Consider the following 15,754-nt stretch of genomic DNA (forward strand, 5'->3'; position numbering starts at 1 on the left):
GAAATCAAAAGTAAGGTAAAAGTTCAGGGGGTAAACCGACAGTTTACTCTAAAGGGTAAATACAATCATGCATGTGTTGTTTTCATACGGCTGGTGAATTAGATTAGCTTAATTACAAGTTTATTATATTATTTTAGGTTGGAATTAGACAATAAGCAGAAAGGCAAAGATATTAATTAATTGAGCAGGCATGGGGGGAGGCCACGAATTTTCCTTTTATGCATGCCCTGATCGATAACTTTTTACCATTTTTTTTTCTAGCACTGAAATTCTATGCAGGCTTCCGTCCATATCATGGAAGCCAATTTGAGTTTTGGTCCCTCTTCACTAACTCTTGTGTTCTCTTTAGCAATTATACTCTCTCAACTGACAAAGCATCTGTATTGTATGATGTACGATTATTACACATTGCTCCACTGAGATTTTATAGCATGTTTCAGGGTGGCAAATACAGTAGGTTTTTAATTTTGTCCATATGAAGATTTAACGTCTAAAAATCTCGATGTATAAAATAAAATAGAATATAGTAGAATTTTCGCGATCCACTTAGAGCATATCTAATGTGTTGGGTAAGGGTTAGCCAACCAATTTTTTTTTTGTTTTTGTTTTGTTTTAGTGGTGAAAAGCTAGATGCTAGGCGCTAAGCTTCTAACTGTTAAGTAGGTGTCATGTTGCTCAAAGTTTGAGCTGATGCTAGTTCGGTCTCGCAAAGTGCCTTGACTTTAAATTTCCGAAGTAAATTTTGTTGCTAGAAGTCGATTTTCAATTTTGAGGCAAGATTATCAATTTGACTAGGGTATAAGCTCCCCTATTAGTGTCTTTGAAGGAAGAAAAATGACCTTATCAGATTGACATCATTGATAGGTCAGCTTCCAGTTGCAGCGACTAAGAAACCCTAATAGCACGTGTACAAGACAATTTGACGGCATGCCACTCGAGAGTATCTCACTTTTTATGACAGCAGCATCGTGATTAGAAAGGTTTGTAGGTTTTGGGAGCACCAAAGCAAGCACAAAACCCACATTTGCCCGAAAGTGATAAAAGATTGAAAATTGACAGTGGGTTTTGTCCTCAATCCCATTTTGTTTTTTGGAAATCCAAATTGGGGGAAAGGTTTGATATTCTGGTAATATAGTGGGAAGCACCAAGCACGCCTCATCACTCAAATGTTACTGCTGACCAAGAAGAGTCACGATACAAATTATTGGGTCACCTTTATTTTCTAACATATGTTCTTTTGAGTATACTGCCGATTTGCCCCCTGAACTATCACCCAACTTTCGATTTCCCCCCTGAACTTTTTAATTGGAAAATTAAGGACTTAAACTAATTTTTTTGGCCGATTTGCCCCCTGCTGTCAATTTTTCATTCATTCCATCCAAATTTTTGTTAAATGGAAGCATATGCACAACATGTGTGGGTAGTTCGGTCGCTTCATTCTTTAAAATAATTGAAAACCTTAGATTTCTAAAATATAAACCTATGCAAATATGTGTGATTCTATAGCTTTTGTATCTAAAGGTCTAGTGAAATGACACTTTTGTCCACAAATGAGAGTTACGTGGTTTGCACATGATAAGAGTTAACGTTAATTTGGATGAAATCTATGAAAAACTAACTGTAGGGGGGAAATTGGCCAAAAAAAATTAGTTTAAGTCCTTAATTTTCCAATTAAAAAGTTCAGGGGGGAAATTGAAAGTTGGGTGATAGTTCAGGGGGCAAATCGACAATTTACTCATGTTCTTTTTGTGTGTGTGTGTGTATAATTTCATGTTTTCTTTTGGTGGATTTGTGGTTTAATACCAATTGTGTGTCATTGCTCATTATCTTTTGAGGTTTCTTCAAATGAAGTTCAAGATATTCTCATTACAAAGTCCGATTGCATAATCTCATATCGTTTGTCTTGAAAGTATGTAAGTATTTATGTGTAATCAATGAAACGAGTGATCATAGAAAAGTTTTTTGTCAAATTAACGATCATAATCTCATATCGTTTGTCTCGAAATAACATAACAAGTCAAATTATTCGAGGAAAAAAGATGAATTCTCAATTTGTATAACATTATTCCATAACCTAAAGTGCTTTTGAAACTCCATGTGTTTATCAGAAACGATGCACGACAGTGTAGGATGGTTCCCACGAAAATCTATGTGAAATAGTCGCCAGCTAACAAGTTTAATATCTCTTCAATAAAGTCATGCATGACCATATTCTACATAAGGTCAGTAAATTTGAGAAAGATTATATTCACATATCTTAAATTATTTCTTTCATACTTTTTTAATTTTTTAATATTTTTTTATCAAATGTTAGTGGTATGTAGAAAATATTAAAAAATTAAAAAGGTGTGAAAGAAGTAATTTAGGATGTGTAAATATAATCTCTCTAAATTTAAATACTGAATGTTTATGAGAATTCCATATAAATAAGCATATCCAACATCTCAAAATATCCAAATCCCGCAGAAGTAAAAAATTGCGCAGTAACTAGTATATTACTTGAAGATAAACTTATATATATATATATATATATATATATATATATATATATATGTCTGTGTGTGTGTGGGGTGGGGGGGGAATATGATCAAGGGACAAATATTTTTACAAATACTTTTACACTCTTTTAAAGTCTTTTGATTACATGACATCCAATGGTGTGTGTGTGTGTGTGTGTGTGTATGTATATATATATATATGGGATAGGATCAAGGGACAAATATTTTTACACTCTTTTAAAGTCTTTTGATTACATGACATCGAATGGTTCTTATTTATTCATTAAATGACATGGATGTGATATATGTTATCTGCAACCATTTTTGTTGTAATGAGCTTGGGCACTCTAGGAAAATCGAAAGTAGCACTGTCACCCAAATTCCAATTGTTGATGGTATGAATATAGCATATATGCGCTCTCATGACAACTCAATTTAGCAAACAATGATACATAATTAGTTACACTCACGTCTGCAGATAATCCCTAGGCTTCATATTTGTCGTCCCAGAACATTGTTCCAATGCGATATATTCGAGGGATGCTAAGTATCTGATAATGAAGTGAATATTTAATATGTCCTTAATAGATTGCTATTGGAATTAATTCATATCATACCTTGTTTCTATTTGCAAAAGTTCCTTTCGTATCAATCTAGGGTTTCTTTCCCTTTTAATTATATTTTTAATTTTCCAGATTTTATGCCTTATTTTTATTTTTTATATTAGTTAAAATTCACATAAGCATACATGTCATTTAATGAATAAATAAGAACAATTGAATGTCATGTAATTAAAAGGCTTTAAAAGAGGGGAACTTTAACGAAAAGCTCCCGGTACTGTTCACTTTAACGAAAAACCACATTTTTACACTAAAAAGTCAATCATGGTACTATTCACTTTACTCTTTATTTTGTCCTTATCATTAAAACTCAAAGTTTTCAAGCCCTTTTCATTAGTTTTCCTTTAAAAGAGTGCAAAAATATTTATAAAAATATTTGTTATTTGATCCTATTCCTATATATATAAACTTTAAAATTGACCCATTTCCATGGAAATTATATTGAAATACAGAAAAGGTTTGACTTGGCGTGGGAACCAGTAAAGTACCTATTAGTCTATGAAAGGTAAAGCCATTGACGTAACCCTAAATCTAAATATATATATATGATTGTGAGCCGCCCTTACAATGAACAAAGACCACAACGCCTTATGGTGGTGGGTTTGATGCGATAATATCTTTTGGTACCCTGTCTCCCCATTATGAGGTTTCAACTTTCGACCCAGGAACACCCACACTTCCTTTTGGTGTCCTTTGCTTACTCTATGTATGAAAATGACCATTGTGCCCCTTCGCACTAAAAAAATTACAATTGTTTTTTCATTCAAACATGAGATATCTTTTAACGTTAAAAAGAGAAGTATTGCTACATCATGTATTAGTTAGTCTAGAGAAATGATACTTTGTTTACTTTTGTAATCTTAACCTTGTTGAAATTAACAAACCTTGATTAGGGTAGGAATTAAAATATGGTGTAACCACATTATATAGTTCCTATAATAATAAAGGCAATATGTTTATTGATTTTTGTCCCAAGTGACTAGTTTTTTCTTTCTATCCTTCCTTCCTCTCCCTTTCCTCCATGAAAGCAATCAGATAGGGCTTCAAGTCAAGGCATTGTTTCAAGAACCCCTAATGGAGAGAGACATGTAAGATAACGGTGGCTCGCAGCTTCTAAGGAAAAACGTCACCAAAATATTAAAAGTGAAAATGCAATTTGAGTCACCCTAATGGTTTAGAATTTTTTTTAAGGGTTGGAATAAGGTGGTGTGATGAATGTCTCAACATAAATTTTATAAGCCAAAGAAGAATTGATCACACCTGCTCGTATTTAATCTTATGAGCTTGTTTATCACGGCTTTTGTAGAGAGAAATCTTTAGCGATCTTTCTTCAAGTCCAGGTATAAAGACATGAAATGTTAATGTATAAATTAAGATCTAAAACATTGCAGTTCTCTTCGAGTATCTCCAGAAATTTTACATGTTTCAAGTTACCCTACTAGTTCTCTCAATTTCAAATGGGAACTCCTGCATGCAAATACGTACAGTAGTGAAAGGTTTTTAGCCTTTTGGTATAGTACGAAGGCAAATGGGTGATATGGTCATTTGAGACATGGCATGAAAGACATCAAATAATGCACACAAGAATAAACAAAGTAAAGAAGAAAAAGAAACATGGGATCGATGAGATGATGAGGAAGAAGCTAATGAAAACCAAGTGTCAAATAGTGGGTATTCCACAAAAATAGCTTAGTGGAGTCACCCCACGCTCAATAGAAGACGCCTCCCCTCCTTTATCTCTCCCACATTAGCAAATGCAGGACCACAGGTTATCTCCAAGTAGGAAATGTGATGTATCCAAAATACTATCACGTGACATTACCATATTTATTATAATATAAATTGAGGAACGACAAAATTACATTGATATCTAGTACTTCTAGAGCATATTAATAAAAAACGACTATGTATATATACACATATATACATATATACATACATATGTGTATATATATATATATATATATATATATATTACAATATGAGTACAATAATGTTATCACACTGTGGTCTTCGCATACATTGAAAATTTACTCATGCCAAACATGGATTGGGGGCCATCTACCCCATGAAATCCCTCTCAAGCTTTTGCTTAGTGGGACATGCTCACACCCCACTACGCAGGCCTATTTCATATTTGTGGGCAAGTAATCAGAAGCAAACAAGCAAATGGATAACTCACCAACCCATCGCATGCACTCTCACAACCTATTTTTGGGTGCGCAAAGAAACGTATGTTAGAACGTTTTGCAAAAGGTCATAATCCCAAGTGGGTCCTACGTTTGTGCTTTTGTCCTATACGATCTCGCCATGTGTAACTTTCGTACACTTGGCCCTGCCAACTGCACTCCTATGCGTGCGTTTCGTTTCATGGGAGGGACACCAACTTTGGTATCCAACACGTTTTATAATGACTGCAAATTACTTGGTGTACTGTTTGCATCCTAAAACTTGCTCAATCCACCTCCTAATCCCACTCTTGATCCTATTTATCTGAATTTGAAGCTAACTCTTAATTCAATGTGGTTAACCTATCATAACACTATTGTAATTTATTAACACACTATTTGAGAACATTACAAAATAATGAATAGAATGCTTGGATTTCGACATAAAAAAAAAGAAAAGAAATGCTTGGACAAAATCCTTACAACATAATTCAGATATTTTTTTTTTTTTCAAAAAAAAAAAAGAAGAAATTTTTTATATTGAAGGCATGGGTTACGTGCTAATTTTGTTTGTGGGAAGTGCAACATAAGTTCGTGACATTGCTAGCTAGTGACAAAATCATTACCCGTGCTCGTCATAATCTACAGATTCTCCTGGTTTACCAATTACCATTTACCAGTGCATAGATTTGATCTTTTATTTGTTTGTTTGTTTGTTTATTTATTTGGGTGCCTTGTAGCTTATCGAGTCTACTGTGCCACTATATAAAGCAGCTAACCCCCTCCCCTTTCTGTCATCCTGTACTACAAGTGCAAACCCTTTCATTTCCTCTAAGTCCTAATCCAAACCCTAATATTCTTGTCTTGGTTTTGGCTCTAATTTTCAAAAATGGGTGAGGCAGTTGAGTTTTTCCATACAAATGGTAATGGTTTCTGCAAGTTCAGTGAAAAATTTGATCCTAAAACCGTAGTAATACTTAACGGTAGCAACCACGTAGAGAGAGATAGAGATAGTTCCTGGTACGAAGAAACCATCGACGACGACCTCAAATGGTCATTTGCTCTCAATGTCAACGGGTTCGTAAATTTTCACATCTTTCTTTTTTTGTTACTAAGGTTTCGAACGATGGATCTCTAGCCTACTCCTTGTTCATAACTTGTTAGTTAGTTAATATGCATCTCCGAATCGTATCTTTCTTCTTCTTTCGTTAGGGTTTTCTCATTAAGTCTATGCTGGTCTATCTCTGCAGTGTGCTGCATAAAGGGACTAGCGAGTATCAGGAGATAGCTTTATTGGACACAAGGCGTTTCGGGAAGGTTTGAGATTTTTCTCTTTTTAAGCGTTAGAAAATGTCTTAAGTTCGATTCTCATTTTGAACGTTCTTTCCTTTTTGATAATACTAACGGGAAGTTGATGCTAATATTGTATATACAGGTGTTGGTGATTGATGGGAAGATGCAAAGTGCAGAAGTGGATGAATTTATATATCATGAGTGCTTGATACATCCTGCACTCTTATGTCACCCAAAGTTAGTCCTCCTCCATATTAACATTCATTTAATTACTTATTCACCATGTAATTATATAGGTGCTCTTATTGCTAGCTGGTACTTCAGCATGTTTTTAGAATATTTAGATTTTTTTTCTTTTAATTTTTCTTTTGTTGAATGATTTTGGACTAGTTTGGAAGTGTTTTTAAAATGACTAAAACTTGTTTTAGAGAAAATATTTTTGGATTCCAAAAGCACTTGAAGTGTCACATCCCGACTCGGGCTCAACTCCATCGTAGCACGATATTGTCCGCCTTGGGCCCTAAGCGTGCCCTCACAGTTTTGTTTCTAGGAACTCACCCGAGCAGAACTTCCCAGTGAGTCACCCATCCTGGGAATGCTCTGGCCCCCTTCTCTCTTATCTTCGGAGTTCCTACGAAACCCGAAGCTAGTGAGCTCCCAAAAATCCTCATGCTAATTGGAGGTGGACACGTACATATAAGGCATAGAGGATCCACTCCCCTGGACGATGTGGGATCTAACATGAAGTGCTTCCTGGAAGAAGCACTAGTTATGCTTCTTCCAAGAAGCACTTCAAGTGTTTTTTTCCGAATTTACTTGTGTTTTAACTAAGGATTGGTTCCAAAAATATTTTCACTAAAAACGCTTTCAGTTATCTTAAAAACACTTTCAAACAAGCCATTTTATTTTAGTTTATTTATATAGTTGGTTGCATCCATCTTCAACTAATTAATTAAATTTTAAAAAAGTGCAGGCCTAAAAATGTATTCATAATGGGAGGTGGGGAAGGGTCAGCTGCAAGGGAAGCACTCAAGCACAAATTGCTGGACAAAGTTACCATGTGTGATATCGATCAGGTAACTAAACATAATATGGTAAAAGTTGTGTGATTTTGGTAAACATAAACCAAGTTTAAGGTAAAAGACGTAAAATAAATACAACAATTTGAGCTACCTATATGTTGCAGGAGGTGGTTGATTTCTGCCGCAGGCATTTGACAATGAATCAGGAGGCATTTTCTCACCATAAGCTGAACCTTGTGATTAATGATGCCAAGTAAGTGTATAATTAGCTCCTTCTGTAAACTGTTATCAACACTCGAAATAGTCATCCTAACCTCTTACGCATAATGTCATTATTAAAGGACTGAACTGGAGAAGAGTTGCGAAAAATTCGATATCATAGTGGGAGATTTAGCAGACCCAGTTGAAGGAGGACCTTGCTATCAACTCTACACAAAATCCTTCTATGAGAAAATTCTTAAACCTAAGCTTAATCATGGTGGCATTTTTGTGACCCAGGTAAATTATATTTGCTATGGCAATATATGTCTGCTTCTTTTTAGCATTTTGTAGGAAATAAACATAGTAATTACATTTTATATGCAGGCTGGTCCAGCAGGCATTTTTACCCACAAAGAGGTCTTCACCTCTATATACAACACAATTAAACAGGTCTTCAAGTGTAAGTCTCCCACAAATATATATATATATAGGGTTTTCTCCAGTGCGTTTGAGTTCACTTTCTTTATAATGCAGATATTGATACGTCGTTGATAATATTGATATTGTTACTACTTTGACTCAATATTAATATCGGTGTTGTTCTAATTCATTTCTTTTTTGTGATTTCTTTTCGATGTTTGTGTAGATGTGGTGCCATATGCAGCTCACATACCATCTTTTGCAGATACATGGGGATGGGTTATGGTATGTTAATTAAGTAGACACTATTAGCTTAATTATTTTGACAGAAATGCATTAGTATTAACAGTAATAATTAATGTGTAACATATGCTAATCAGGCCTCCGATGAACCGTTCTCTATCAATGGTGAGAAAATGGACAGAAGAATTGAAGAAAGAATTGATGGGGAGCTAAACTATCTGAATGGTGCTCTGTTCATCTCCTCTGCTACCATGAACAAAACCGTTTCCTTATCGTAAGATCACTTCCTTTTTACCATCATACTATATGACATCTAAATATTACGGGAGCTGTAATTAGTACTCCAAAATAGTTATCATGCACTCTTTTTAAGCTATTATTATCACTATATAAGGAGCGTAATTTTTGGAATGTGAATAGCAGCTCCTGGAATTAATATTATTGCTCGGTTCCAATTAATTTCTGTGAAAATGCCATTTTTATTAGGTTGCTGAATGAAACTCATGTCTACACTGAGGAAGATGCTAGATTTATTCATGGACATGGGGTGGCTTGCCGCATTAACTGAGGTCTCAAGAAACTGGTTGGGGGAATTGCTATACAGCCAAAAAACAGAAGTGAAGAAGAATGGGAGTTTTTACAGTTATTAATTTTATCCAAAAAGAAAAAAAAAACAAAAGAAAAAGAAAAATCAACAATTGTTTGCAGCATTTGGTTTTACACTAGATAATTATGTTAGCTTCATTGGGTTGTTCATAGGGTTTCAAAAGTGAGATTTTCTCATTTGTAAGCTTGTTTTTATCTTTTTATGAATGAAGAAAACTGAGGCACTCCCTCATTCCATCCTAAGATTTATTGGAAAGTGTTTGAAGCTAGGGAAATTAATATGAATTGAAAAGGATTGATGCTAAATGGACAACAAGCCGTAACACTGTATAACGTCTTTTTCGCTGTTTGTTTTGTATCATTTCAATTCTGTTTTTGCGTATTTTCCGTTATAATTGTTATAAACAACGGAAACCAAATCACTTGAAAAAACAAATTTCATATAATCATCCAGAGTTGCAGAGTATGTGGAATTAACCAAAGGACAATATACAAATAACAGGAAAAAGACATAAAACTTCATTTAGGAAAAGGTTTCAATCTTTAGTTTCTTAGGCTCTCTTAACTGGGTCAAAGTTGGAAACCCCAGCAACAACACCTATGATCACTACAAGCACAACTCCACCAGCAGCAATGCTGAGCAAGAAGTTGTTCAGAGACGGCGTAAGCCCAGAAGTCCCTGCAGCCTCAGCCATCTCAGGAATCACCATGGAGGCTGTCAATGCAGCAGCTGCTAGGCCCGTCGCTGCCTTTTCTTTCAAAGAGGCCTCCATCTTGAACATGCCCTTGGGCTTTGGCTTCACAAAAGCAGCTTTCTTTGATGACTTCAATGGGACTGATTTGAAAAGTGCTCTGCGTTTTGGGTTAATCTGTTTTGGGTCGAAGACATTAGTGGCATGGCCATTGAGGCAGAAGCCATTTCTCGGGTCTAAATTTTGCTTGGTACAAAATGTTGGTGGTGTTATTTTTGAAGAGTTGGGATTGATAACTAAAATACATAAAGTGTCATCGTTTTGCGAAGTAGGTTGAATAATCCACATAGTCAGGCGGATATGCGGAAGAGAAAATTGTGTACGAAAATCACTACCCTTCTTAAAACAACATGCAGATTTCTAAAGTCACTAGTCACCGCCAAACAAAGTGCAGAAAATAGGAAACAAAAACTAAACAACATTTCATGCCAAATTCCTTGCTAGTCCACAGCAGTAATCTGAACTAGCTACTGAAACTAATGTACTTAGTAAAAAATCCTACCGGCAAAAAGAACAAAACCATCAAAAGGTCTTCCTTTTACCCCGCAAGAACTTCATTTACTGGCAATAGCTGCATCTGATTTAAGCTTGAGTGAGACGAACTTCTTGGGGCAGCAGATTGTACTTGATTTGGAGCTCTTCCAACATTTTCTTCAATTCGATGACTAGTTCAGTTCTCCGCTTATTCTTTTCTCCGAACTCTTGAAAGTTCATTGTGTGAGTGACATACAGGGCCATCTTTAATTTATTGAGATTTTCGATTTCAGCCACTACCAGATTGTGGTTAGGATGCCAATGCTGCGAGTTACTCTCCAAATGACTGAACAAGCAAAATGAAATTGCAAAGGAGTAAATATAAAGGAGCAATAGAAATTGATGCTAGACTGTTAATTAAAACTTTTTACTCAAGTGAAATCATGTGTGAATGTGCGGTTTGCACAACATAACAATTGTGATTATTCTAGTAGCGTAACATATCAGTTTATTTGACAGGAAACTAACATATATGTTTCTAGACCTGTGCTAGCCCGTACATAAACCAACAAAAGATTTGATTCACTCACTGTTGTATTTTCTCGTTCAGCATGCCTATCTTCTCCACTGTTGTCGAAAAAGCAATGTGGAATTCGACGATGTCACCCATGTTTGGACTTCTATAGTAATTGCTGATGGCTTTTGTGGACAAAACTGAATTCGGATAGTATACCTTCTCCATATTGAGTTTCAAGAAGACTGTATTTAAGATGTTCATCTCCTCAACCATCAACTGTCAGGTTGCCAGGCATTAGAAATTTGATTAAGGAAACCGAATGTAATGAAACAAGAGTTGAGAAAGTTACCGGAACACCATCAACAACACAGCGGTCACCAACATCAAATGGGTGCATTACAAATACAAAAATTATAGCTTCAAATACAGTCTTGCAAGTGTTTCCAAACATAAAAGCTGCAACTACGAGCTGTGACGAGAGGAAAACAAGCACTTTCGTGGTTGCAATTTCCATCAATAAAAGCCACACTACAATGGTAATAACAACCAGGATGCCAGTCACAAGTTTGTTCAATTGCCTTACAGCTGTTTTGGTGTCGTTTAAAGAATGAGCTAATGCTTTGCGACCATTGTAGACCTTCACCTGCAAAAGCCGGAAGGCAAAAAATACTTCACCTCTTTATCCGAAAGAACTTTCTAAGGCAGACCACCAACAGCTCAATTATGTACATGACTGAGGACTGCTGCTGTTTTCTTATCTACCTTGCGGTTCAACATTAAACAAAAATGGACTCCAAGTGCAGACACTAATGAGTAACGGTGAAGGGAAACAATGTATATAGAAAGAGACTCAAGTTACAAATTCCCTTTCTCCATCCCCCACCATATGTTTCTAGATTGTAAGACGTACATGATTTTAAAATAAGGCATGTATGTGTATATACAAGGAATAACACTCCATGACTACAGAATCAATAAGTACAATGTGGAAGTCCAGACACATGAAAATAAAAGGTCTTACCACCCAATCCGTTAGAGATTTTCGGTCAATACGTCCAGTCTCGTCTGTGTCAAACAGCGGAAACACAAGTTCCACCTCTTCTTTAATCATGAACCTCATGAGGTCATCCTCCTCAATGTACCTACTCAGATGTAAGATGTGTAAGAAACACATGAAAAGGCACCTATATCACAAATAACAACTAAACAATAAGGTGGTTTTTCTCACTTGGAATCCGGTTGTGCGACGTTACGAAAAATGTGATAGGCAGCGGCGGTTGCTTCCATCTCATTAGTAATCTCCCTATCCGTCTGTTCAGCTCCTCCCGCTTCCATCTCATCCAATGTATGGGAGATGGTGGACAGCCCTGAACTTGAAACTGCGTCCACCAGTACCTTCATGGTCCAGGCTGAAACCTTCTCTTGCTTCATCTTCTGAAGCTTTCCCATATCAATCACCTCTTTCTCCTTCCCAGCCTTAGCCTTCTTTGTCGTCCTGAAACTCACTTGCCCAGTGCTCGGACATTTCCCATCCCTCTCAGCCTCCTCTATAAGTGCCGGCCCTGAAAGTGTCTGAAGAACATACTGATGGAAGATTGATTCTTGGATTCTATCAAAAAAGGTGTTCACATGGAAACTAGATGCTAAAATCTTAAGGAACAAAGTTTTTAACAACCACAAAAATGCCCCAACAAGAATGGAAACAAGAGTCCATGTGACATAATTCAAAATCTTGGTGTAAGTCTTTGATCGCTCGACCCCCCGATTGAACACCAATAGCCATGTGAGAAGAACTAGAGCCAACCAAATCGAAACCTGAACGCTCTTTTTCATGCCATGAACAAAATACAAAACCTTTTTCCTCAGCAAGAAGTTCCTCTCAATCACAAAAACTATGAAATGCATAAACCAGTTTGTAACCAACATTCCACAGAATATCACCATCACAAGCACACACCACTTCCAAATTTCCAAGCCCCAAAACATATCATTCTTTACTTTCTCGATAGTCAAGCTAGACACTAAACAAGCCAGAAGTACCAGAAAAGTACCCCACTCAAGCAAGACCTTAGTTGTCATTTTCACTTTCCTATGGTTATCTCTACTCAATTTAACCTTCTTGTAAATCTCTTCATCCTCCTTCTCTTTGATCCTGCCTGGAGACGGCGGTATCCTCCCACTCCCGGAGATTGAAACACTCCTGATACCTGATTTATCATTTGGGGAAGGCCTATTGAATGAACCCCTATAAGGGGAATTTGCCCCAACTTGATCTTCTTCAAACATATTGTGATCAATGCCTACTGAGGGTTCACCAAATCTTGACTTGGGTTTCGAGTTAGTTGACCTATTTAGTGACTTTCTCCTAGCAAGACTCTCATTGCGGGTGGGAATCTTGGGAGGCTTACCAGGACTGGCTCTCGAAAATTCAGGTGAAGGGGAGCTCACTGGGACCGACTTAGAGAACTCACTGCTGGACTCAGCCGATGCTTTGGCGGGTGAGCCCACTTTGCTTTGCTTGGGAGCTGAATATTCCGAGCCTTTTGAGGGAGATCCTTTTGCTGCATTGATCTCTTCGCTTCGAACTTCCAGTACAACTTCACCTCCATTGGAAGAAAGCTTCTCCGACATGCTTACTTCCCCGCCTTTCAAAAGCTTTTCTCTCTCTATGGCCTTCATTGAAACCCTACCACATCAAACTTCACAAAAATCTTGCATTAAACCCCAACTAAACAAAACACCAAAATCGGAATGGCATTCAAAAATGCGAATTTTCCGTACGCTTTTGGTAGATAAATCCCAAGTTCCCTCTTTTCTTTCAGGATTAATCAAATTTTTATTTTCCTAATTAAATATTGAAGATTTATATGAATGGCTTTCTAACAACACCATAATAAACTAATTCTGATCAAACGCTGCAACATTAAACATCACAAAAAGCTTTCACTAAACCCCCAAATAAAGAAACCATGGTACACCAGAAACAAAATCACATTTAAAAATTCTGACTTTTCAAACCCTTTTGACAGATATATCCAATCTCCATCGTTTTATCCAAAGATTGAAACTTTACAACAAGTAATCTACTTCTGTTAACGTAACTGGAAAAGAAGTTACCTTGGCGCCAAAAAGATCAAGTCAATCAGTACAAAGTGTCTAAAACAGTAAGAAATACTACTCTTATTCACCTTAATACGTAAATAATCAGACTCACCACACCAGAGCTATTCACAGAGCAGAGACAGCACCCCACCAAGGAAAAAAATGGAAGATCATTCCAGCAAGTTCTTTGATTCAGTAGTGCAAAGCAAGTGGCTAACTAGATTGAAAACAAAAAATTCAAATCCAAAAGAAAATATAAAAATTTTGACCATGTGGGTTCTTGGGTGTTTGAAACTTCGGCGATTGATGCTTTAAATAATTGAGAAGGAGAAGAATAATGGTGATTTTATTAGAGATTGGTTTGCAGTTGCAATAGTATGTGATAAAATAAATATTAATAATGTGAAAGTGAAAGAGCAAGGGAGTAAAAGAAGGTGCGCAGACAAGTCAGAGAGGGACAGAAGATATGAGAGAAGGTCGAGAGAGGGTTCAAATGTTTAGGAAATGCAAGTTCCTAAGAATGCATTATTAATATTGTTAACCACGTGGGCTCCTTGGATATAAATAAGGAAATTTTAATAAAATATTTCTGATACTGTTTATTTTTAATGTTAAGGATATTTTTATCTTAAAAAGTCATTTCTTGTATTATTCACTTACACCTTTATTTTGTCTTTTTTATTAAAACTAAAGTTTTTGAAAACTTTTCGTTAATTTTCCTTGTAAATAAACATGTCAGAAAATAAAGATATAAGAGAATGATCTTAGATCTTCCACAGCAGGTTGGAAAAAATAAGTGGGCTGCTTGGATACATTGAATTCATATGGAAATTACATTTTTACAATGAGCTAGAAAATTTTAGTGTGACATTAATTGATTGAATCACATTTTTACAATGAGCTAGAAAATTTTAGTGTGACATTAATTGATTGAATCGTAAGTTCAATATATCAAACTCATTAATACGGTACTAATATATTAAACTTACACTAATGTAGCAGTAGTGTTTCAAAAATCAAATTCAAAATATCTGATTCCTACATAAAAGTATCATACTCTTTTAAACTACTGTGAAAGACTTTGGCAAAAAAATTGTAGATTGAGTAATTAACCGCGCTATTTTTATATCTAGATTTACGTTTTTATATGGTCATCTCGTAACATCGCTAGGGTCAAAAAAGAAGAAGGTTGGTAGAATGTACCATCGGATGTGATGTAATGAATTAAATGGTTTGGTAAAGACATTGTATTATTATGGTAATGTGATGTAATGAATATGAAGTCAGCAAGGGTAAAACTGGAATTTGGATGAAGAACAAGTGGGGTTTAAGAGTTAATTATGCTTTAGTCATAATTATGGTGTATGCGCACTAAATGTCTAATTATTTGATTCTTGTCATTTCATTTAATTGTAGTTAATTTTCATATTAAATGTTAACTTTTTAATTTTTGTTTTTAAAATAACCAAATTTAAGTGAAAAAAACATGTGACAGATGATTAGATATATGGAAGCGTACAACATAGTTTATGATGGTGAGTAAAAATGCTCACTACAGAGGCCGGCTCAGGTGCTGTGGCCAACCACAAAGAAACAAATAGCAATACAATCCCATTACGCAACAGTGGTCAATGAGAGAAAGTTGTTGAATGTTATTTGTTTTTACATTTTTTGTGCTAATTATCTCCATTACTTAATTAATATTCGATTAATACAATTATTATGGTTTATCTACGTGAATTAATTGACATGCAAATCTCTGTTTAATGCAGATAAATGAATGACCTCAGATCGGAGGAGGATGGTGGGGAGGCCCACCAAAATAATACAGTGGGCCC

The 15,754-nt window shown here is 35.8% G+C and overlaps 2 protein-coding genes and 1 pseudogene across 3 annotated transcripts; 1 reads left to right on the forward strand and 2 right to left on the reverse strand.

Annotated features, from left to right (window-relative positions):
• The first annotated feature begins 6,069 nt into the window (after nt 1-6,069).
• Nucleotides 6,070-9,312, forward strand: LOC126601318 (thermospermine synthase ACAULIS5-like). The gene is made up of 10 exons (XM_050268009.1): nt 6,070-6,363; nt 6,537-6,603; nt 6,722-6,816; nt 7,553-7,655; nt 7,766-7,854; nt 7,943-8,099; nt 8,187-8,262; nt 8,449-8,507; nt 8,603-8,739; nt 8,952-9,312. The coding sequence occupies exons 1-10, from the start codon at nt 6,176-6,178 to the stop codon at nt 9,031-9,033; spliced, it is 1,053 nt and encodes a 350-aa protein (XP_050123966.1). The 5' UTR covers nt 6,070-6,175; the 3' UTR covers nt 9,034-9,312.
• A 178-nt stretch (nt 9,313-9,490) lies between these two features.
• On the reverse strand, nt 9,491-10,045 carry LOC126604711 (uncharacterized; annotated as a pseudogene).
• A 93-nt stretch (nt 10,046-10,138) lies between these two features.
• On the reverse strand, nt 10,139-14,415 carry LOC126604710 (mechanosensitive ion channel protein 10-like). 2 transcript variants are annotated; one of them, XM_050272007.1, is made up of 6 exons: nt 14,029-14,415; nt 12,043-13,513; nt 11,836-11,956; nt 11,164-11,457; nt 10,888-11,090; nt 10,139-10,643 (listed from the first exon to the last, which is right to left on the reverse strand). In XM_050272007.1, the coding sequence occupies exons 2-6, from the start codon at nt 13,491-13,493 to the stop codon at nt 10,406-10,408; spliced, it is 2,307 nt and encodes a 768-aa protein (XP_050127964.1). In that variant the 5' UTR covers nt 13,494-13,513; nt 14,029-14,415; the 3' UTR covers nt 10,139-10,405. The 2 variants fall into 2 exon arrangements, with proteins under 2 accessions (XP_050127964.1, XP_050127965.1); XM_050272008.1 differs by having other exon boundaries at nt 14,003-14,415.
• Nucleotides 14,416-15,754: the final 1,339 nt, after the last annotated feature.

Source organism: Malus sylvestris, chromosome 15, assembly GCF_916048215.2.
Source record: "Malus sylvestris chromosome 15, drMalSylv7.2, whole genome shotgun sequence".
Classification (NCBI taxonomy): domain Eukaryota; kingdom Viridiplantae; phylum Streptophyta; class Magnoliopsida; order Rosales; family Rosaceae; genus Malus; species Malus sylvestris.

Excerpts from the sequence above, each read along its gene's own strand:
- LOC126601318 (XM_050268009.1), top strand. The coding sequence starts at position 6,176 with ATGGGTGAGGCAGTTGAGTTTTTCCATACAAATGGTAATGGTTTCTGC. Across the intron at positions 6,364-6,536 it reads TTTGCTCTCAATGTCAACGG|TGTGCTGCATAAAGGGACTA; the intron begins GTTCGTAAATTT and ends CTATCTCTGCAG. Across the intron at positions 8,100-8,186 it reads GTGGCATTTTTGTGACCCAG|GCTGGTCCAGCAGGCATTTT; the intron begins GTAAATTATATT and ends TTTTATATGCAG.
- LOC126604710 (XM_050272007.1), bottom strand. The coding sequence starts at position 13,493 with ATGAAGGCCATAGAGAGAGAAAAGCTTTTGAAAGGCGGGGAAGTAAGC. Across the intron at positions 11,957-12,042 it reads GTCGCACAACCGGATTCCAA|GTACATTGAGGAGGATGACC; the intron begins GTGAGAAAAACC and ends ACATCTGAGTAG. Across the intron at positions 11,458-11,835 it reads AATCTCTAACGGATTGGGTG|GTGAAGGTCTACAATGGTCG; the intron begins GTAAGACCTTTT and ends CGGCTTTTGCAG.